Here is a 24821-nt window from a genome sequence, read left to right on the forward strand (position 1 = left end):
ATAGAGTTTGAGATACCCCTTTGAATTTCAAATTCCACCAACCCCCATGGCTATTACCAATGTTTAATTGGATGTTTATGGAATTAAAATAGAGATTTGGGAGTTATTTGGGATGTTAGAACCGTTCAATTTGGAAAAAAATTGAAAAACCAAATAGGCTGTCAGCCTCACTGGCCGCGGCCATAGGTTATTTGCAGCACAAAAAAGTCATTTTTCCAAAACGTTCCAAAACGTCCCAAATCCTTTCCCACATGATTTTGTTACCTTCAAACACCTATTGGGAGTTAAAAACATATCTCCAACAACAATATTTCATCATGGCTTTGTGAAATCCAATCTCAAATGTGTAACATATAATATACACATTATTGGGTAATATTTGGGAGTTACAAATTTGTAACTGATTTTGTAACTCCAAAATATGTCACATTTGGGCACACACATGTGTCTAATTTTTGTGACTCTCAATAATATGTTACAAGGTGTGACAAATCACATTTTGTCACATTATTTAATCTAACATTATATTATATGAAATAATATAACACTTAGAACCTTGATGTTACGTATAGGTCCATGGTATCGACCAGACCCCACTCCAGAGATGGAGATAAAGGCCATAGCCCTGGCCAGCTTGACGAATATCAAGAAGAGCGTCAAGGAGCTGGTCACAAAAAGCAATATGAGGCTGGTCGGTCTCTTGGCACCTCACCAAGAAGTGAGGAGTCCACCGCAGGGAGTACTACTGGAGAGGGTGTCCCCGAGCAGCAACAGGATGTGTCACAACCCCCGAGAAGGCGGGCTACAGGAGTGACCATCCGGGAACCCTCCAACAACGCTCAAGCTGCTGCTGCCCCTGCCTAACATGGGAAGGGCAAGCAAAAACTTCTAGAGTACACTGAGCCTATATTGGAGTCTTCCAACGAGAACAGTACTGACTTCTCACTCTTAGATAACTTGCCCATCCCCTGCCATATATTTGACAGGGACGACAACTTTAGATTTTTGATCAGTAGTTTAAATTCAGACTTCTTTGAGGTAGAGAGTGAGTGTAGCAGTAGCAATAGTTCTATAAATAATGTATCGACCAGTAATAATAGCTCGGGTATATTACTTAGAATTTTCTTTCTCCTTATTCCCTTGCTCTTTTAAATATCTTAAATTATATTGTCTAATCGTTTATTTCCATCCTTCAGCCATGCCTTCTGGAGAAGCTTTTGATTTATACACTGATGACGATGCTCCTCCGAGCAAAAAGAGAACGAGCAGGTGGCATCCTGGGGAGGGCAGCAGCGAACCCTCCAAGAAGAAGGCTTGAGCATAAGATCCTCCAGCACCTCCTTCTACACCCACTCCTTTGAGGAATATGACACCTCCCCCTCCTCCTCGTAATAGCCTTCCTCCCGAGCAAGCAAGGCAACCTACAATCAAAGACCTGCTGAGTGTTGCCTACAACGCCACTCAGGAGAAGCTACAAAGGCTTTCGAGGCATCATCATAGCCAGGAGGCCTTCTCGCACCTTCCTCTGCTCCCACACAGCAAGGTCATCAGCCACGGGCTGTCTGAAATTCTCAGCGTAAGTTTTCCTCCTTTTAATAATTTGAACAACACTTTCTTTCATTGCCCCTGCTGGTTTACTATTCTTTTTCTGTTCGCAGGGTATCCTCACAATTGGGCACGGCTAGCGGCGAGCTGAGGAGTTTGAGGCTAAATTTGCCAAGGAGGTCAAGGTGATCGAGGCCAGATATGCCGAGCAGCTGAAAGCGGCTGAGGAGAAAAATGCTAGCTTGGGCAAGGAGCTGAGGAAACACCAGGAGGCATTGGTGAAAATCACTGAAGCCAAGGAGAAGTATAAGGAGGCTTCGGTGCTGAATTTTAAAGAAGCCTCCAAACTTCAGGATGACCTGGCGATCAGCAGGAAAGAAAATGCCGAGTAGGAAGAGCGCGCTCAACGACTCGAGGAAATCAATGCTCGCAACCTAGAGAAATACAAGGGAGCGACGGTCAAGTGCTTCTACTTGTATTGGAAAAGCAACCCAGGGGTAAACTTTGACTACCTCCCAGAGCATATGAAGCAGGCCGAACTGGCAAAATGCGCTGCTCGCCTAGAAGAAGAGAAGAGAGTTTAGGAATCTCCTGAGATTTCTTTGGCGACAGGCATCGAAGGTGGCGAAGAGGATGTTGGGACGACAGTCGACCAACAATCAACACAAGACCCTCCTGCTGCTCCTTAATTTTATTTATGTATTTTTATCTGTAACTGGGACACACGAACCACGGTTCATGATGTCAAGACAATTTTTGTTGCGTAGGGCAGCTTTCTTTTAATTACAAATTGCATCTGAGCAGTAACTGCTCGCGGTGTAAACCATTTCACTTTGTATTATAATATTTGCTATCTATTATAACATATGATCGCATGACCGAACTTAGCATAGCACTTTGTTTTCATCTCACAAAATCCAAAATTTTTGAAAAATACTCTAAGTGTCGTAGTATGCTTTCCCTTATTTTGCTCGTGTTTTTTACATATGCTTTGCTTACTTAGTACCTTATATGCCCCCCAAGTGATTGAGGAGCTTAAGGCCCTCGGTCACTTTCCATGACCAAGACCTGTTCGAACATTACTGCTCGCGATATTATAAAAAATGATAATATAGCAAAACAACACACGTAATGAGCAAATACTTGTAATAAATACAATAATTGGCAAGAATAACTGGCAGCACACAATTCCTTTTATTTCTCGTAATAGATGGACAAAATCGTGTCTGTACGAGTGATCAAAAATTGATCTTACACTTGTAAGCGACCAGTCATATAATGAACCAGCCCTTATTCATAAACTTGTAAAAAGTGAAGTTAATACAAGCCAGTTCTTTAAAATGAATTGTTTATTGATAATACTTGCGCAGGTGTTCTCCATTCCAATAGCGAGGAATGAAATCTCAATTCAAGCGAGCAAGTTTATATGTGCCTGGTTGGAGGACTTCTTCAATCTGATACGGACCCTCCCAATTAGCTTCCAAGCACTCCGGCAGCTTGATCGCGTGTGTTAAGAAAAACTCTTCTAAGTACTAAATCTCCCACGTTGAACTTTCTTTCTCGTACTTTAGAGTTAAAATATCGATCCACCTTTTGCTGATAAGCTGCCACTCAAAGTTGAGCTTGCTCGCGCCTTTCATCGACCAAATCCAAAGATTCCATCAATAACTGACCGTTAGTACTCTGATCGTATGCCAACCTTCGATGTGATGGTGGGTCTAACTCAACAGGCAACATGGCTTCATATCCATAGGCCAGAGAAAATGGAGTATGGCCTGTTGCTATTCGATGGGTCGTTCTATACGACCAAAGGACTTCTGGTAGTTGTTCAGGTCGTGCCCCCTTTGCTTCTTCAAGCCTTTTCTTCAGGGTGTCTTTCAGGGTCTTCTTGACAACTTCAACCTGTCTGTTTGCTTGCGGATGAGCTACCGATGAAAAACTCTTGATAATCCCGTGCCTCTCGCAAAAATCAATGAAAAGATCACTGTCGAATTGTGTGCCATTATCTGAGACAATTTTTCTTGGTAACCCATATCGACACACGATGTTCTTGACCACAAAGTCTAAAACCTGTTTGGTCGTTATTGTCGCAAATGGCTCGGCCTCGGCCCACTTCGTAAAATAGTCAACAACAACCACTGCATACTTGACATTTCCTTTTCCCGTGGGTAAAGACCTGATCAGATCAATCCCCCATACTGCGAATGGCCACGGGCTTTGCATCTATTTGAGCTCATTTGGGGTTGCTCGAGGTATTTTGGAGAATCTTTGGCACTTGTCACATTTCCGCACAACATCCATGGAGTCTTCATTCATGGTAGGCCAGAAATATCTTTTCCTTAAGATTTTCTTCGACAAACTTTTCCCCCAGCGTGAACTCCACAGAAACCTTCATGGACTTTTTGCATTAGTTCCTTGGCCTTTTCCTTAGAAACACACCTTAACATCGGCATTGAGTACCCTCTTCTATATAAAATTCCATCGACTAGAATAAATCGAGTTGATTGCCTCTGGAGGGCCCTTGCTTTGCCCCTTTCCGCTGGCAACACTCCTTGCTCAAGGTATCTAATGAAGGGCATCATCCATGTGTCCGTCGCTTGGATCACCAGTGAAGACTCCTCTGTTCGAATGCTTGGTGTTCACAAACGCTCAACCGACACTATGTTCAAGGCGTCAGCATCCTTCGCGCTTGCTAACTTGGCCAAGGCATCGATATTTGAATTCTGATTGCGAGGTACTTGCTGGAGGGTATACTTCTCGAACTGTACCAATAAGTCTTTTGCTTTGTTCAAATAAGCAACCATTTTGAGACCTCGGGCCTGGTATTCCCCTATAATTTGATTAACCACTAGTTGGGAGTCATTGTAGTTCTCAAGTGACTTTATATCCATGTCCTTGGCTAATCTTAATCCTGCGAGCAGAGCTTCATATTCGGCGACGTTGTAAAGTTGAATCTGATTGCACAATGGAATCGATGTCCTTCGGACGTGACTAAGATCAAACCTGCTCCAGCATTGTGCTCATTGGAAGAGCCATCTACGAACAAGTTCCATGAAGGAATTTCACTTTCGGGTCCAGGCTCTTCCCTTGGTTCAACATTCTGAATTCCAGTGAATTCTGCGACAAAGTCCGCTAGAGCTTGTCCTTTCATAGCTGCTCGTGGAGAATAAGAAATATCGAACTTCCCAAGTTCAACTGCCCACTTTAATAATCGACTGACGACTTCTAGTTTCTGCAGGATTTGCCGTAATGGCTGGTCGGTGAGTACCACAATGGGGTGAGCTTGAAAGTATGGTCGTAGCTTTCTGGAGGCCAAAATCAAGCAATAGACTAATTTCTCAATGGGTGGATATCGCAATTATTCTCCTACCAACCTCTTGCTTATATAGTACAAACCTTTTGGACATGGTCCTCCTCTCTGATCAAAACTGCGCTAGCAGCATACTCTATGACTGCCAGATAGATGAACAAAGTTTTTTTTCGACTGGTTTGGACAAGATCGGTGGTTGTGACATATGGACTTTAGCGCCTGGAAAGCCTGTTCGTACTCTTCCATCCATTCAAACTTTCTATTGCCCCTGAGTAGATTGAAAAATAGAACACACTTGTCCGTTGATTTAGAGATGAATCTACTCAAAGCGGCAATCCTCCTGGTCAGGCTTTGAACATCTTTAATCTTGGTGGGTGACTGCATCTCGATCAGGGCCTTCATCTTTTTGGGATTAGCTTCGATTCCTCGAAAATTTACTATGAATCCCAAAAATTTCCCTAATCCAACACCAAATGAACACTTGTGGGGATTTAGCTTCATCTGATATTTGTTCAAGATGTTGAAGCATTCTTGCAGGTCCCCGATGTGCTCTTCTGCCTTCTTCAACTTCACCAACATGTCATCGACATATACCTCCATGTTAACGCGGAACAATTCTTTGAACATATGATTGACCAGTCGCTGGTAAGTCGCACCAGCATTTTTCAAACCGAAAGGCATTACTTTGTAACAGTAAATCCCTGTATTTGTTCGAAAGCTAGTGTGATCCTCATCAGGTGGATGCATACTGATCTGATTGTACCCAGAGTATGCGTCCATGAATGATAAAACCTCATGCCCTGATGTATCATCGACCAGCTGGTTGATCCTAGGGAGTGGGAAACAATCCTTTGGGCAGGCTTTATTGAGGTCTGTGAAATCCACGCACGTCCTCCACTTGCCATGCAGCTTGGGAACCAGTACATAATTAGAGACCCAAGATGGATAAAACGCTGCCCTGATGAATCTGTTCTCCTTTAGCTTCTCGACTTCATCTTTTAACTCATTCGATTTGTCTTTGTCGACCAGCCTTCTTTTTTGTTGCACTGGTGGAAAATTTTTGTATATATTTAAGACATGGCTGATAACTGCTAGGTCAATCCCAACCATATCTTTATGCGACCAGGCAAATACTTCCTGGTTCTCCTTCAAAAATTCCACCAATTTTTTTCTTAGTTGTTGTCTCTAAGTTTTTACCGACTTTCACAACCCTGGTTAGATCTGCCTCTTCTAGTTGGACCTCCTCGAGGTCCTCCACGAGTCCCACATTTTCTTCAAAATCCCCAAAGCGAGGATCTAAATCCCTATCCTCCCTTTGGGCAACACCCTATTTGGACACCTGTTCACCTGATTGGGTTTGTACCTCGTTTGCCAACAGCAACCTCTTTTCGACTTTTTCCCCCGATTTGCCTCTCTTTGCCTTGGTGATCGAGGAATTATAACATTCTCGCACCTCATGCTGGTTTCCCAACACGCATCCCACTCCTGCATCGGTTGGGAATTTCATGGCCAAATTCCAGACCGAGGTTACGGCTTGTAGGTCGACTAGAATGGACCTTCCAATCACATCATTATATGCAGAAGGACAATCAACTACTATGAAAGTAGCGAGTAATGTCCTGTTCGCAGGTGCCACTCCTGCTGTGACCGGAAGCCTAATCGACCCAGTTGGTGCGAGCCATTTGCCGGAAAAACCATAAATGGTTTGGTTACATGGTTCCAAGTCTTACACTGATAACTTCATCCTCTCCAGTGAAGAATTTTATAGGATGTTGACTGAGCTTCCTGTATCCACCAATACTCACTTAACCATCATATTAGCGACCTGGACATCCACGACCAGAGGATCCGAATGGGGGAATCGAACATGTTGAGCGTCAAGCTCAGAGAAAGTTATCAATTTTTCCTCTGTTCGAGCTTTTTTGGGAGTTCATTCCTCTACGTTCATCATTTCAATGTCCTGGTCGTGACGTAAGGTTCGGGCGTACCTTTTCCTTACCTTCCCACTATCACCCGCCAGGTGTGGACCACCACAGATGGTCAGCAATGTTCCGGCGATGGGAGCTGGCTGTAAAGGGGGCGAGCATTGGCGTACAGGTGCCTGCTCGTTGCCTCCTTGAGCCTCTAGCTGAGAACCTCCAGCCGCTCGCACATACCTCCTCAGGTGTCCTTGTCTAATGAGGAACTCAATATCATCCTTGAGCTGGTTGCACTCGTTGGTGTCATGACCATAGTCGTTATGAAAACGACAAAACTTAGTAGTATCTTTCTTGGAGATGTCTTTCCTGATTGGGGCTGGTTGCCTGAAGGGAACAGTTGTGTGAGTGGCCTGATATACTTTTACTCTGCTATCGACCAGGGTCGTATAATTTGTGAACCTCGGCTCATATCTATTACTATTAGGGCGCTTGTTCTCAGATGTTGGTGGCTCGTGGTTCGCCGTTTTTCCTCTGTTTTTCCCATTATTTTTGTCGTTGCCATTGGGTTTCTCAGACTCATTGACGACTTTAGTGGGATATTCTTTTGGACCCTGGTTGTCTGTGGGTAACTTTCCTTCGTTGGCTATGGCTTCCTCGAGCTTGATGTACTTGTATGCTCGGTCCATAAATTATTGGGTGCTCTTGACCCCATTCTTCCTCAAACTGTTCCAGAGGGATGTATGCGGCGTACTCCAACAGTAAGAGCCATCATTTTTCCTTTGTCGCCAACCGTCTTAGCCCCAACAGCGGATCGCATGAAACGTTGGGCATACCCCTTCAAGGTTTCTCCCTCATTCTGGCATTTCTTGACCAACTGATTGGTCTCGGTCGGATGTACTCGACCAGCATAAAACTGTCTGTAAAACTCCTTCACGAACATTTCCCAAGACACTATGATGGCTGGAGGGAATTTGAAGAACCACTCCTGAGCGATCTCGGACAAGGTGGCCAGAAAGATTCTGTACCGAGCGTCGTTTGACACATTTTGGATGTCCATCTGTATCTCAAATTTGTTCATGTGAGATACAAGATCTTCTAATCCGGTGAAGTTGGGCAAGACTGGCATCTTAAATTTACTTGGAGTCTCAGCCATCGCGATTCTTTGCACAAACGGAGTGCCCTTTCTCCAGTCAAATTCAATGCGGGATGTCCATTTCCCTACTAATTGCTGGATGATCTGATTTAAAGCATCGAGCTGGGCCTACACAGTGTCTGGTACTATCGAAGCGACTGGTGCTGGAGGTGCATACTCGTCTTGTCTTTCTCTTCTGTCATTGAGAACATCGCGCAAATCTTCCTCCCTACGCCTTTGCTCGCTCGCGCCCAGTCGATTAAAGACGTTGGGCTGTCTTGGCTGTCCCCCAGTATTTTGGCTCATTAGTCAGTTCTCTCTTGGTGGAGGGTTTTGTTCTGCACCCTTCTCTTCTTGCCGCCGACCAGCATTTCTTCTGCCCAAATCCGCCTCATTATAGTCATGGTCATCCCTAAAGTGTGACCGACTATGATGCGACCTGCTGTTCACGCTGTTTCCCCCTCCCATTGCTGGCATGTCTCGACTGACAGGCGGAGGCCTGCGTTGGTCGGTAGGTCCCCAGGCATTATTATGTCGTGGGGGACCCCTGACCGCAGAGCTTGACTCAACCTGCCTTCTGCTTGCAGAAGGATGTTGTCCCTTACTCGGTGGGTTTGGCTCCTCAGCAGTCTGGCGTCTAGGGCTTCAGGGAGGCTGCCCGACCCTATTCTGCCTTTGCTGCTGGGGATTATCTCAACCAGCCCAAGAGGGTGGTTGCTGCTCAGGATCCTGAAATGACCTATCCTGTTGAGCGGCAGGGGGTTGTTCCGACCTCTGAGGGTTTGTCGTTAGAGGCGGAGTGTGGTGATGTTGATGATGATCTGAATGTCGACCTTGCTGCAGTGGCATATTAGGTGGCTGATCTGTTCGGGAAGCTGGTGCAGGCTGCCCTCGGACCAACTGGATGGGTGCCTCCAGAGCGGCAGTAGCGTCTCTCTATCGGCGGTCCATGTCGGCCTGCTGCTCATTCAATTCTTGGCGCTGCCTATCTATCTCTCTCTGCTGCAACGCCATCATTTCGGCCACATTTTCTTGATTAGCCCTCAGATTGGCTAATTCCTCCTGTAACAGAATCAGAGTCATCCTCAGAGTCTCAGAATCCATTTCCTCTTCTTCCAATTCCACTTGTGGCTCATCCTCAGTCACATTTTGCGGAGGAGGCTGGGTTGGTGCAGTACCAAAGGCTTGTCCAGTCTTCCTAGCTGTTTTCGCCATTTGATCTTCTTGGAGGTCTTGAGTTCAACTCTCAATGAAAGCACCAAAATGTTAACCCTTGATTGGTCAACGACATGGAGTCAAGTAAAACGACAAAAGCAAGATGAATTCAAGAATAAAAAGATAAATGACACCAAAGTTTAATAGTGGTTCGACCCCAAAGATGGTAATAACCTACGTCCACTTAGTATTCTTATTGATGTAGAATCCCAAAAACTGTGACCAATGAACTAGGGTTCACGAGTTTCACAAGCTTAGAGATGAATACAAATTTGGCGGATAAAAACACTATAATTCTCTCTCAAAATTCTTTAAAAGAAAAAAAAGTCTCGCCCCCTCTCTTGAGCCTATTGAGTCTTATTTATAGGCTCAAGGAGTTCTTCATGGGCCGATGGGTCTTAATTACATTCAATACAAGCGTACCTCAATAATAATGAAAATCACCATCATTACATAAATGCGGAATCACATATCTATAGAGAATATCTGAAATGCTGCAACCAGACTGGTCGCCCATCAAATATGTCGTCTGCTGAGTGAATTCTCTTCTGGTCGATAGTCGAACAGATCATACTCACTTACACGGTCACGTGCATCCCATGTGCATGCTATTTTTGCCACATTATCAGGTAAATCTTTTTTGGGTAAACAAAGTCTTGTATTAAATATTATTTTAATAATAATATTTTATAATATTTGAATTCATATTATTTTAATTAGTAAAAAATTAGAATTATATATTATTACCATAATAATATTGTATAACATTTAAATTTATATTAATATAATTATTATAATAATGATATTTTATAACATTTAAATTTGAATTTATATTAATATGATTAATAAATACATTTTTTAATTAGTTTTAAAGGTATATTCTCTTAAATATTTATAATATTTCATTAAATTTAACAAATTAAACCATTAAAAACAAGAATTTTCGTTACTTATATAACAAGAATTTCCGTTATTTATATAGAAGATATATATATATATATATTCTAAAAGGAATGTATGTTGCACGGAAGGAAATTTGTTTGACTCCTTAACTAAAAAACTGTTTCTAAAAACAAGTAGGGCTGTTTGGCATTGTTTTCATAAAATAATTTTTGAAAACAAAATTACAAAAAAATAGAAAAATTTTGAGAACAAAAAAAAATTATTTTTAGTTTTTCTCAAAAAAAAAATTAATAACATTTTTAATTATTATTATCTCAGATCACTGTCTCTCTCATTAATTTATCTCTCCTTATTTTTTCTCTCTCATTACTTTTGATCTCCTTATTTTCTCTCTCATCACTTATTATCTCATTATTTTTTCTCTCATCACTTCCTATATCCTCATTTTTTTATCTGACCACTTTCTCTCTCTTCACTTTCTTTCTCATTTTTTTTCTTGCATCAATTTCTCTCTTTACTTTTTCTCTCCTTATTTTTTATTATTTTTTCTTTCACATTACTTTATCTCATTATTTATTACAAACTTTTAAAAAAAAATTATCTTTCTAAATATATTTATTAATTTTTTTATTTAAGAATTACAAAAAAAAGAATACTTAAAAATTATTTTTACAAAACATTAACCAAATAAGTCTTTTGAAAACAAAAAAACAGAAACAACGAGAAAGACCTGTTTTATTTTGCTTGTTCGGCCTTTTTGTAATTTTATAGTTAAATAATGAAGCTTGCGTATTTGGTTAATAGATAGGAGTACTATTATGCAAGTTCGTACCTTTGTGATTTGGTTGGGCTTTGAAGACATGACTATCTAACTCAAAAATTGGTCATGCCTAACCTTTCTCTATTCTTTCTAACGTCTCTCTCCTTGTCCCTTGTGACCTTGCCATCTCTCTCTACCACTATGGTGAATTCTATACCAGTTAGGAGCCAAAATAACTCGTGCTATTCACCTACGATCTGTAAATTCTCTTCTTCTACTTGTTAAAAAGGGGAAAAAATGTTATTCATATAGTGCAACAGCTTATTTAGGTTGACAAATAAATGCAGACACAATAGAAAAACCCAGATTTTAGTTGAGTATGATCATATACATACATTCTAATCTAATTCGAACAAATGAAGCGCATACCAACCGTTTGTTAAAAGGCCTCTTAACTTTGTTATTTTCTTTTGTATTAATTGTATTTTGGATGCAATAATAAGGTAAACTGGTTGGTCCTTTTATTTTTTCATTTGATTTATCAGCTGTAGTTGTGATAAAATTTCAAATAGTTATCAGTTGCCATAGTGTTGAATTTATTCTTCAATGCATTTGTGAGCTTATATCTCTGAGTCTATGCATTATGGAGGCTGCTGATTCTCAGTTTGTTTTAGACTATGTGCATTATTTTGTTCATGTGCTAATGCAATTTCTGCTTTGGGTTAATGCTTCGTTCTAATTATTCTTTTTTTTATATATATATAATCATATGTATTTATACATATACACTCACACAGGATTTATAGGAGCATAATCTTTTCAGAATTGGAATCCTCTTAAATTTTAAGCTTATTGCATGAAACTGGATCTGTAGGAATTGTAATCTTATGCAATGATTTTCAATCCTCTAACGTTAGTGTTTCTGATGTATATATATAGTTGTTTTTTTATATTTATTATAGCTTCAGAGAGAGAGAGAGAGAGAGAGAGAGAGAGAGAGAGAGAGAGAGAGAAGAGTAGTGGCTAAAGTGTAGTACTATAGTTTTATGTGTTTAAAATATTTAGTCAATGTATAGTTTAATGACTATAGACATTCATCAATTGTTTATCACTAACCTCGTGAAAATAACAAATATCAGTTGTATACATTTTGGAAATTTTTTAGAACTTAATGGTTGTTTCCTTTTCAACTGCAGGAAAGTACAATGATGCTTAACTTAGCTGTTATGCAGGTTAACTCTATGGAAACAACCCTTTAAATTATGATAAGTAAAAATAAAGGAGAACTAAATTGTTTTGTAAACCATCTTCACGAAGCAAAAACCAAATAATTTTATCTGACAGTTTAGTTGGTGCTGATAATAACACAGTAAAATAAGTGTAAAATAAAACAGTTGTAAAATAAGTAGCAAGGCAGTTGGTGATTGAGATGATAACACGTGGTATATAGAAAGAGAAAGTAAAATAACGCCCTTATAAAGGAGCTGGAAAAGAAGGGTATAATCGTACAATAAGAAGGAGGCCAATAGGCCTCCTAGTACTCAGAGGAGGTAAAATGTTTAATTATTTATGATATAGAAAAAAAATTGTTAAATAGTCATTTAATAGGTGATGCAAAATTATATTTTTTTAATAAATAATATTTCTCTATGTTGACCGCATTTTTGGCCAACAACGTGAGAACGTAAAAAACGATGAAACCTTTAAGAGAAATTAAACGTCACAGACAATCTTATAAAGAAAGTAAATAACGCACGTAATTTTTATAGTGGTTCAGCCCAAATGTGTTGGTAATAGCCTAATCCACTTAGAGTTGTGATTATAGATTTGTACTCAAGATCAGATGAACTGAGCCAACTGAGTTTCTTCAGTACAAATTACAAGAATACAATAATTCTTTCAGATGCAAGCACTTTCTCTCTCTAGAAAACTCAGATCCAAAATTTCTCAAAAGTCCAAAAAGAAGAAGAAGACCCCCCTTCTAATCCCATAAGCCATATATTTATAGGCTTAAGATCATACATCTGATATCCCCTAGAATCGGGATATTTTATTATATTTATTATATTTAAATTACAAAAATCTCCAAAATATAACAGAACACCCAATTTGTGGGAAGAATGAGAGATTCCCGCGTATGCCAAGACCGATTCTTGTTGAAGCCGTTTCTGGGAATCTTGGCGCAGTCTGCTCTACCTAGTTGATGAATATCACCTTCTGGTCGCCCATACCTCTGCTGGGCAGATATGCTCTTGACTGGTCGGACATGCACATGCTGGTAGGACATGCACATGCTGGTCGGACATACACTTGCTGGTAGGACATGCACTTGCTGGTCTAACATGACACTCTGGTCTAGCATGCCATGTCTCTCGTCTAACATGGCACTCTGGTCTAGCATGCCATGTCTCTGGTCTAATATGTCACTCTGGTCTAGCATGTCACATCTCTGGTCTAACATAGCACACTGGTCTAGCATGACACATCTTTGGTCTAACATGGCTTACTGAGCTACTCCTAAGCCAAGTCACTTTATCACAACTCTGAGGAGCCAATATATTTATTGACTTATTAATGTATCTTTTACGGACCATGTACTGCCACTTGTCACCTCTATTGCCACGTCATCAATTTCCATTTTTTGGGGATAACACTCTATATGTAGTGAAACACTATTCATCAAGCTATAAATATTTTATTATTTTTTTTATAAACTTTTGTATATATATGATTGTGATACTATTATATTTAATTATTTTATTTCTTAAAATAAATAAAATATTGTTAAAAAATATAATATTTAAATGATGTAAAGAAAAAATAGAGAATGTGGTATATGATATAATGTAAAAGTTTGAGGTAAATTATAAAAAAAAATATTTTGGTAGTGTATTTTGTAATATACTTTCTCTATAATATTTACTTAAAACTTACAAAAACATCTTCCATCAGCTATTTTATACATATATTTATAATAACTATGCACAAATTCCAATTAATCTATATCTACATTTACATAACATTTATATAATATTTTAATATTATTATTTTTCTTTATAAGTTTTCCCTCTCCTATTTAGTATATATATTTATTATTTTTTTTATTTTTAAATTATTTTATTTTACTTTAATGTTTTGAAGATGTATTTTAAAAATATTATATTTTTTAAAAATATTTTATATTTTTTAGAAATATATAGAGACATGCGAATCACATAAAACGCATGTGTGTGCCACTAGCCATAGTCACTATTCTCGTATTGTGTCAAAGCGTCTTTCTTTCATATTATATATATAGTATTAAATACTAGCACTTCTTAAGGTAGCGTTTTGAGTTCTGTGTCAGAGAAAAAGAGTGAGGTTTTGGAGCTTTGAAGTGATGGCTTCCACGCTGGTACTGGTTCTGGTCTTCATTTTTGATTTGGTTGCTTTTGCTCTTGCTGTTGCTGCTGAGCAGAGGAGGACTACTGTGAGTTTAGGCTCTCTCTGGAAATGTTTATGCTTTCTTTTACTTTTTAATTTTAGCTGCTTCGGTCTCTCTTTGAGGTTTGGTAAAGGTTTGGGTTTTGGGGGAGAAAATAGGACTGTCAACAGTTGATTGGGAGACCCAGCCGTTTGTTGGAATGGGGGTTTTTTTTTTTTGAGCTCTTTGAAGTTCAAAGATTAATCATTTATAATGTTTTAACCAAAATTTGTTGTTATATACATAATTTTGAAGAAACCCTTTGAATTGCTTGATGTGTTTCTTAAAAATAATCATGTGTTACTGTCGTGAAATTGCCATTTTATCAATAATATCCTAAACTGTGTGTGGTACTGTATGATCTGACCTGAACCTCTCGTTGACCCTTTTTCATCTCCAGCAAGTTGGTTATTATTATTTATTTATATTTAGGGGGGAAAAATTATTTATGGGATCTTGAGATAACATGTGAACCAAAAAATCTAGTATAACATAATGATGTGGGGGCTTTCTATATACACCCTAATCGTGGCTATACGTGAGAAATGGGGCTTGTTTTAAAAAAACTGTGGTCAATTTGTATGGAAGTTTCCTACATTGATTTCCTTCTTAACTTAGATCTTTTCAAAAAGTTCTATGCTAGTAGGATCTTAGTTGTTTGGCAGCATGTGAAGAAAGATTTATTCAAGTTTCTGCTGTATGAGGCTAGTTCAGTTGGTTGGATGGTGAGTGTGCGTGAATGATACATGGTCTACTATGCCATTTGAGGTTAGCTCATGTGATTGGGTGAGTAAGTGTATGTGATTGACTGGGGATTAAAGTGTCCACTCTTCATAAATGTATACTTAGTTTTCATAGAGCCATAAGGGTTACTCTTGTGAGGTCTGGGATTTGGTTTCTCAAGGAATCTACTTGGTGATTTTGCTTGAATTACCTTCACAATAAGATTTGATGGGCGAATCCCATTTCAAATTATGCAAAGAAAGTTTAAGAAAATTATATATATGTTCTGAATTGCAGTAGGTTTAATAGGGCAGAGCTGAAGAGTACTGTTATATGATAGACTGCAGAAACAGAAGAATATAAATTATCTAGACTTTGACTCTGTACATGTCACTTGGTAGTGTTTCAATCAATTTGAGCTAACTCTTTAACTGTAAAATTTGAGGAAGTAAGATAGAAAGTATGCAATACTAGTTTTCCCATCCACCTAATCCTGTACTAACTCGGAAAAATTAAGATTCTATCTTTTTCACAGTGGGGGTGGTCAATATGCCATATTGACTTTTGGGTTAGATTCTTTAACATGTTTTGAATCTAGTAGATATATAGATTAGACAATCTTGATACCCAAAAGGGGTTGCTCAAATGGCTAGGATGTGATGTGTTCCTACAACATCAGAGGTTTGAGTCCCTAGTTTCTTGTTAGAGTAAGATAAAAGTAAGCAAGACTAATTTTCCAATCCACCTCTACTAACTCTGAAAAATTAAGATTTTCTTTTTCACAGTTGGGGGGGGGGGGGGGGGGGGGGGTAAGGGAATATGCCATATTGACTTTTGGGTTAGATTCTTCGCATGTTTTGAATCTTGTAGATATGTAGATTAGACAATCTTATTACCCAAGAGTGGTAGCTCAAATGGTCAGACATGTAATTTTCTCCCACAAGGGCAGAGATTTGAGTCCCTCTTATTGCTATTCTTGGTTCCCAAATATTGTAAGAGTAGGCTAGGAAGGAAGCCTAATTTCAAAAAAGAGTCGACAATCTTGATTGGATGTTGACATGATTTCAGTATATCTTACACGTTGTAAACTAAATTATTCTGACTTTGTTATGATACATCATTAGATAAAAATGCAAAAAATAGTCATTGGAAAACCAGTACACACAGTTGTAGAAAGTCCATGATGATTGCGTATGTTCCCTACTGTTTCCACTGCCAGTTTATCTCTTTAACTTCTAAACTTCAGTTCTTAGTTAAAGTTTCTTCTTTTCAATTATGATTTAGTACAAATGTGAACTTTATTGGTCCAGTGAAATTGTTGACAGTTAGAAGAAAATAGGTTTTTAATGTTTTGATCCTTGGGATTCCTGGGAATAGGTAAGGGAATATGCCATATTGACTTTTGGGTTAGATTCTTCGCATGTTTTGAATCTTGTAGATATGTAGATTAGACAATCTTATTACCCAAGAGTGGTAGCTCAAATGGTCAGACATGTAATTTTCTCCCACAAGGGCAGAGATTTGAGTCCCTCTTATTGCTATTCTTGGTTCCCAAATATTGTAAGAGTAGGCTAGGAAGGAAGCCTAATTTCAAAAAAGAGTCGACAATCTTGATTGGATGTTGACATGATTTCAGTATATCTTACACGTTGTAAACTAAATTATTCTGACTTTGTTATGATACATCATTAGATAAAAATGCAAAAAATAGTCATTGGAAAACCAGTACACACAGTTGTAGAAAGTCCATGATGATTGCGTATGTTCCCTACTGTTTCCACTGCCAGTTTATCTCTTTAACTTCTAAACTTCAGTTCTTAGTTAAAGTTTCTTCTTTTCAATTATGATTTAGTACAAATGTGAACTTTATTGGTCCAGTGAAATTGTTGACAGTTAGAAGAAAATAGGTTTTTAATGTTTTGATCCTTGGGATTCCTGGGAATAGGAATCGGTACCTATTCCTGTATTTAATGTAATTACTTATGTATTTCCTATATATACCTCTAGTCCTAGGTTGTACAGGATCATCAGTGAATAAAAATATAGTAAGAAACAGTTTTTCCTCACCATTTCATCATGGTATCAGAGCTGTAAGGCTTGATTCTGTCCCCCCCTCAGTTTTCCTCCATTTTTTTCGGCGGTCGTCCCTCCTTTCAGTCGCAAACCAGTCCAGCAACACTCCAGGCCTCCGGCGAAGTCATTTGGCACCTACTCCAGCGCTCAAACCTCCAGTCGCTCCTCTCCGGCATCATCTCCAGCATCTCGGCCAGTCCAATCCGGCAGCAGTCCAGTCGGCGGCGCTACAGTCGGCCCTCCCGTCGCCCTCAGAAGCTCTCGGCCAGCTCTCGACGCTTCAGTCGGCCCCTGTAGCCCTCGGTCGCTCCTTTCTCGGCTCTCTCCCTGTGAGGAAGTTACAGCACAGCAGCCTATCTCTCTGTGATGTCGAATAGTGAGGAAGTTACCTCTCAAAATATTGGGCCTCACTCAACCCAGCCCAATGAAGGTAACCCTAACCCCAACTCAGCCCACACTCAACCCAGTGGGTCTATGGGCTCTCTTTATAACCTTGATAGTGGTTCACTTAATATTACAGCCCATAAACTTGATGGCAAAAATTATTTACAATGGGCCCAATCTGTCAAACTTGTTATTTGTGGTCGTGGTAAACTATGATACATTACTGGTGATCTCCTTCTACCTCTTTTCAATGATCCAACATACAAGGTATGGCAAGCTGAAAATTCTATTGTACTTGCATGGTTAATTAATTCAATGGACTCAAAAATCAGCTGCAGATATCTGTTCTTTAAGACTGCTAAGGAGGTGTGGGACGCTGCCCGGAAAATGTATCATGACCTTGGTAATGCCTCTCAGATTTTCGAAATCCGTACCAAGCTTAAAGAAATCAAGCAAGGTAATCAAACTGTTACCCAATATTTTTCCGACTTACAAGACTTGTGGCAGGAGCTCGATTTGTATCTGGATACCACACCACTATGTGCTAACTGCACTACAATCCAGCGGCAGCAGTTAGAGAAAGAACGAGTCTTTGAATTTCTTACGGGGTTAAGCAGTAATCTTGATGAAGTTAGAGGTCGTCTGGTAGGTCGTGCCCCATTTCCTGACACTGAAGAAGCCTTCTCTGAGGTTAGACGTGAAGAAGCACGTCGTCGTGTCATGCTCACTACTCCTGACCTGCAGCCCATTGAAAGCTCAGCTCTCGTATCAAAATGTGGCCCTCCACCACATGGCAGATCCACTCCCAACCCTCGACCTAATCGTAAGGGTGATCGACCTTGGTGTGCTCACTGCCAACGTCACGGTCATACTCGATCTACTTGTTGGGTTATTTATGGTAAACCACCCAATTGGACCCCTCGCCGCCAAAATGAAAGAAATGCCTATCAAACTCAAACTGAGAGTACCAATGATCAGAATAGTGCTGGTACTCCTTCATTCAGTAAGGAACAACTTGCCCACCTATACACTCTTTTAAGTCAATCATCCATAAAACCCAGTTCCGGTCCTGAGACTCATAGTGCCTCTTTTGCACACTCTGGTAATTTTTCTTCCACCTCCAACACACCATGGATCATCGATTCGGGCGCCACTGATCACATGACAGGTTTACCACATTTGTTTGATACTTATTTTCCATGTTCCACTAAATTTAGTGTCACAATTGCAAACGGCACCCATTCTCCTATTGTTGGAATAGGCACTATTAAATTATCTGTTGACCTCATTCTTAAATCAGTACTTTATGTTCCTTCTTTGAAATGCAATTTAATCTCTGTCCAAAAATTAACTAGTGATAATCATTGCTTTGCTAAATTGATGTCAAATTCTTGTTAATTTCAGGATCTATCATCGGGGAGGATGATTGGCAGTGCTAGGGTTCATAACAGACTTTATTTCTTTGAAAGGCAACGTCCAGTTAACGAGCTCTCTTCTCTACTACGTTTGGGTTCAAGTTCTATTTCTAATTCTTGTTCAAGTTCATCGTTTGTTTCAAACTCTGTTTCAAAAACAATTATGTTATGGCATTGTCGACTTGGGCATCCAAGTTTTTTATATTTAAAACACTTATTCCCATCGTTTTTTGTAAATAAGAATATTACTGATTTTCATTGTGATATTTGTCAATTTGCCAAGCACACACAAATTTCGTTCCCTCACAAAATATGTACACCTTCCAACCCATTCTCTCTGATTCATAGTGACATATGGGGACCTTCCAAGGTCAATACTTCTCATGGTAAGCGATGGTTTATCTCTTTCATTGATGATCACACACGTCTCACTTGGGTCTATCTTCTTAAAAGTAAGTCTGAAACGTGCCAAATTTTTCAGAACTTTCATCAAATGATCCAAACACAGTACCAAACATCTATAAGAATACTCCGTACCGACAATGGTACTGAATATTTCAATACCACTCTTGGTACCTATCTTCTCAAAAATGGGATTGTCCATCAAAGCTCGTGTGTTGATACTCCACAACAGAATGGAGTTGCTGAACGCAAAAATCGCCATCTCTTAGAAGTAGCTCGTGCTCTTATGTTCACTATGCATGTCCCTAAACATCTTTGGGGCGATGCTATCCTTATTGCTGCTTATCTCATTAATCGCCTCCCTAGTCGACCCCTTCAGTTCAAAACACCATATTCTGTTCTTCAATCTCTACATCCTCACATCTCTACAAATACTCTACCTGTTAAAGTATTTGGTTGCACTGCTTTTGTGCATGTTCACTCCCACCATCGTAGTAAATTTGATCCTAGAGCCATTAAGACTGTGTTTTTGGGTTACTCTCCTACCCAAATAGGTTATCGGTGTTATTGTCCCATCACCAAAAAAGCGGAGAAGGTGCGATCGCAGGAGGAGAAGGCGGAGAAGGTGCGGTTGCAGCTGGAGAAGGTGCAATTGAAGGAGAAGAAGAGACTGGTGGTTTCGCTGCTGGAGATGGAGGAATGGCAGCCGAGGCAAGAGTTGGTGGAGGAGTCGCCACAGGTGGAGATTTGGTCGGTGATGCAGTCGGAGTTGAGGCCGGTGACTGATCAGTGGTCAAGCTGAAAAACAAAGTGGCTACGATGAAAGTAGCGAAGATTGCGCTTGAGTGAGCCATTTTAGAAAGAGAGAAATCTCGTGATATTGATAAGGCGATAGTCTGTTCTTCAATCTCTACATCCTCACATCTCTACAAATACTCTACCTGTTAAAGTATTTGGTTGCACTGCTTTTGTGCATGTTCACTCCCACCATCGGAGTAAATTTGATCCTAGAGCCATTAAGACTGTGTTTTTGGGTTACTCTCCTACCCAAAAAGGTTATCAGTGTTATTGTCCCATCACCAAAAAAACATTCATCTCATGTGACGTCACATTTTTCGAGGATACTCCTTACTTCACTCCCACATCGCTTCAGGGGGAGTCCAACCATCACCAGCAAGAAGCTCAATGGTCGTGGGGGTTAGAATTACCCTTAACAATTTTTTTTCCATTTACCTCTTCCACTCCACTTTTTTCTGAACCAGATATCCAGACTCTCCCTCCTGAACAAGAAAATCCACCAACCTCTCCTAAAAACACTGAACCAGAAGAACATCCTCAAGACCAAAACGTACAGAAAGAGATTCGGGTGTATTCCAGGAGAAATAAGCAAGTTATGAATCCTCAGCACAGTCAAACGCCCAATCCGGTGATGGAACCACTTCCCTCAAAAGATCCAGGTATTCTCCCATCTAACAAACAGTCAGATCTAGATATTCCTATTGCATTAAGGAAAGGAACCAGATCATGTACCCAACACCCCATTTCAAACTTCATTTCTTACTCAAAATTGTCATCTCCATTTAAAGCTTTCACCTCGAATCTATCAAATATTGTGATTCCCAGGAATATCGAAGAAGCTCTTGATTCTCCTCAGTGGAAAGCAGCAGTGCTTGAAGAAATAAGAGCACTTAAACATAATGGAACGTGGAAATTAGTAGAGTTACCACCAGACAAGAAGGTAATAGGGTGCAAATGGGTGTTCACCGTCAAATTCAATGCAAATGGATCTATTGAGAGGTACAAAGCTCGGTTAGTTGCCAAGGGGTTTACTCAAACTTATGGAATTGACTACACGGAAACATTCGCTCCAGTTGCCAAACTCAACACTATCAGAGTTCTTCTCTCACTAGCGGTTAACATGGATTGGGAATTACATCAGCTTGATGTAAAGAATGCGTTCTTGAATGGGAAACTTGAAGAAGAAGTGTATGTGAGTCAGCCTCCGGGATTTGAAGAATCTCTCAAGACAACCACAGTTTGCAAACTGAACAAATCTCTCTACGGCTTGAAACAATCTCCCCGAGCATGGTTCAATCGTTTCCTGAAAGTTGTCAAAGGGCTTGGATACATACAAGGCCAGACTGATCACACTCTCTTTGTCAAACACTTAGGAAGTGGAAAAATTGCGGTACTAATCGTATATGTTGATGACATAATTATCACTGGTAATCACATTGAGGAGATAAACTCAATCAAAGAAATGTTGGCAAAGGAGTTCGAAGTCAAAGATCTTGGTGCTCTCAAATATTTTCTGGGTATGGAATTTGCTAGAAGTAAAAAAGGTATTTCCGTGTCCCAGAGAAAATACACTCTAGATCTTCTAAAGGAGACAGGAATGCTCGGAAGCAGACCCAACAAAACTCCAATTGAGCTCGGAGACAAAAAGAAAATGTTTGAAGGAAGTCCAGTTGACAAGGGGAAGTACCAACAGCTGGTAGGAAAACTCATCTACCTCTCACATACTAGACCCGACATTGCTTTTGCAGTGAGTCTAGTCAGTCAATACATGCATGATCCGTGTCAAGGACATCTGAATGCAGTGTATCGAATTCTGAGATATCTCAAGCAAACTCCAGGAAAGGGTCTTTTTTTTTAGGAAGACAACTGAGAGAAAGGTTGAAGTGTTCACAGATGCAGACTAGGCTAGTTCAATTGATAATAGAAAGTCTACATTTGGATATTGCACAATGGTATGGGGGAATGTAACCACATGGCGAAGTAAAAAACAAACTGTGGTTGCAAGAAGCAGTACAGAAACAGAGTATAGAGCCATGGCTCATGGAGTGTGTGAAGCTATATGTATCAAACGTCTACTAGAAGAATTGAAGATTAAATATGAAGCTCCTATTCAGCTCTACTGTGATAACCAATCTACTATCAGCATTGCACATAACCCTATACATTATGACAGAACCAAACATGTGGAAGTTGACTGTCACTTCATCAAAGAAAAAATTGACAGAGGAGTTATCAGCATTAAATATGTGCATACTAATCAACAGTTTGCTGATATTCTCACAAAGGGACTATCTGAACAAACATTTGATTTTCTTGTAAACAAGCTTGGACTCATCAATATCTATAGTCCAGCTTGAGGGGGAGTGTTGACAGTTAGAAGAAGATAGGTTTTTAATGTTTTGATCTTTGGGATTCCTGGGAATAGGAATCGGCACCTATTCCTGTATTTAATGTAATTACTTATGTATTTCCTATATATACCTCTAGTCCTAGGTTGTACAGGATCATGTATTTAATGTAATTACTTATGTATTTCCTATATATACCTCTAGTCCTAGGTTGTACAGGATCATCAGTGAATAAAAATATAGTAAGAAACAGTTTTTCCTCACCATTTCATCAGAAATAGCTCACCCATGTCCCAAAATATGATTAGTTGATTACAGCACTGGAACAAGGTGTTGTTGCCCATGATATCTTTCTGTTATGACTGATAAGATTTAACTCTATATTTGGCAGGCACGGTTAGAAAAGCAAGCCGACTACACCTACTGTGTGTATGACAATGATATCGCAACTGGCTTAGGCTTGGGGGCAATTATTTTCTTGACAGCCAGTCAACTTCTTATAATGGTGTTGAGCCGATGCTTGTGCTGTGGGAAGGCTTTGAGGCCGAGCAGTTCGAGGTCTTGGGCCATAGCTCTGTTCATTTCTAGCTGGTATGCTTCTAGTTCAACTTCTAATCATATCTCCTTATGCGTCGACCATAGCTTAAATCTTAAGAACTCAACACAGATGATGAATAACTTCACTATTGCTATCATTTCAAATGCAAATTTCAGGGTCTTCTTTGTCATTGCCGTGTCATGTTTGCTCGGCGCATCAGTGAGAAATGCGTACCACACCAAGTACAGGAGAGCATTTTCATGTAAGGTAGTAAGGAAAGGTATCTTTGGAGCCGGAGCTGCATTTGTTGTGTTTACAGGTATAGTCACAGAGCTCTTTTATGTTAGCCACTCCAAGGCGAACGATGGTCAGGCAACTTACGCCAGGGACACTGGTTTGAGAATGGGGAACGTGTAGTAACTCTCACGAAGAGGAAAAAAGGATCTAAAGAAAAATACAGGCTGCTTAAACATCTGGTTGGTAGGCCATCATTATTGTGTAATTTTTATCTGTAAAAAAACAATAATAGAGCATGCTATTCACAAAAATTATTGTATTTTATTAAAGCTTGTATGAGTTTCTCTATTGGGTATCATCTTATGGAGAATTATATTAGATGGAAGTTTCTGTGTGTGTTCTTTCAATTTGGATTAATCATAAAAACAGTAGAAAGCTTCAGTTGGTATGATCAATTATAATTGCTGAAAATATACACTTTTCACTTTGCAAAATATTTTTTTTGTATATATAATTTTCTGAAAATATAATTTTTTTTTATAATTTGCAAAGAAATTTTTGTTATTATTTTAACAAAAACGATTATTATTATTGTATATTAAAAAGAAAAGAATCCACTTTCTGTATTCCAATTGGGGTTTATATCAGGAATAGTCCTCAATCTTTCCTAAAAGTATCAGTTAAGTCCCATTCTTCATTTTGTATCATTTAAATCTTCAAACTTAACAAACATGTCTTAGATGGGACCTTTTGTTACTATTCCGTTAAATTTATCGTTAATGGACATGTGTTTATCACATGAGTTAAATTTAAAGGGCATTGAGTGGAAATAATAAATATAAAACGCCAGTCATCTTCGTGTGAGAATAAAATTTGGGAAAGATTGTAGGGTTTTCATTTGCATTTTAATTTGAACAGATCAAAGCTAAAGAAAAAAATTGAGAAAGCGACATCCATTGACAACAATTGTGTGAGATAAAGCTCCTGTTATTTTTACACATCTACTTTTGTTTTTGGTGGATTTTGTTTTCTTGTATTTTATCTTTCTATTACCATTGATGCCTATGATCATTTGGAGAGTTTTTGTAGATTCACATTTAGAGGTTAAAGATCATGCAAAACACATAAATCTTCCTCCTCTTTGTGATAAATTACTCATTTATTTTATGTTTTTTTTTTACTTTTTTTATCAGTTTCTTGGTTCTTACAATTATTACTTTTTCTTTGGGTTTATACTTTTTGGACCATGCATTTTGTCTTATTACCTGTTTGGACTTTATGTTTTGTAAAATGGTTAAAATAGAATCTTAAACCCGATTTTGGTCAATGTTTTCTCAACTAAAATCACAAATAATTTACCAAACTAACAATTCATAACAAAAATAAAATCATTCTGCTTAAAAACTGTGTTGTTATATTCAATCTTTTCTTCATCAAAATTGAGTTTAGGGTTCTATTTGAACTATTTTACAAAATATTGGGTCCAAAAAGTAATTTGTCAAAATACAAGGTCCAAATAGGTAATGGGACAAAACACATGTCCAAAAAAATATAAACTTTTTTCTTTATTATTTCATTTTTTTTCTGTTTAGTATCAAACGTATGTCTAATCCAACACGTATGTTGCTCATTTTTTTACTTTTAGTAGTCTAGATA

General features: G+C 39.0%; 1 protein-coding gene across 1 annotated transcript; it reads left to right on the plus strand.

The window, feature by feature from the left end:
* Window positions 1-14020: 14020 nt before the first annotated feature.
* LOC133802308 (uncharacterized) lies at window positions 14021-23572 on the plus strand. The gene is made up of 3 exons (XM_062240591.1): window positions 14021-14253; window positions 22782-22981; window positions 23105-23572. Exons 1-3 carry the CDS (start codon window positions 14164-14166, stop codon window positions 23343-23345), a joined length of 531 nt encoding a protein of 176 aa, XP_062096575.1. The 5' UTR covers window positions 14021-14163; the 3' UTR covers window positions 23346-23572.
* The last annotated feature ends 1249 nt before the right edge of the window (window positions 23573-24821 follow it).

The sequence above is a fragment of the Humulus lupulus genome, chromosome 9 (genome assembly GCF_963169125.1).
Source record: "Humulus lupulus chromosome 9, drHumLupu1.1, whole genome shotgun sequence".
Taxonomy (NCBI): domain Eukaryota; kingdom Viridiplantae; phylum Streptophyta; class Magnoliopsida; order Rosales; family Cannabaceae; genus Humulus; species Humulus lupulus.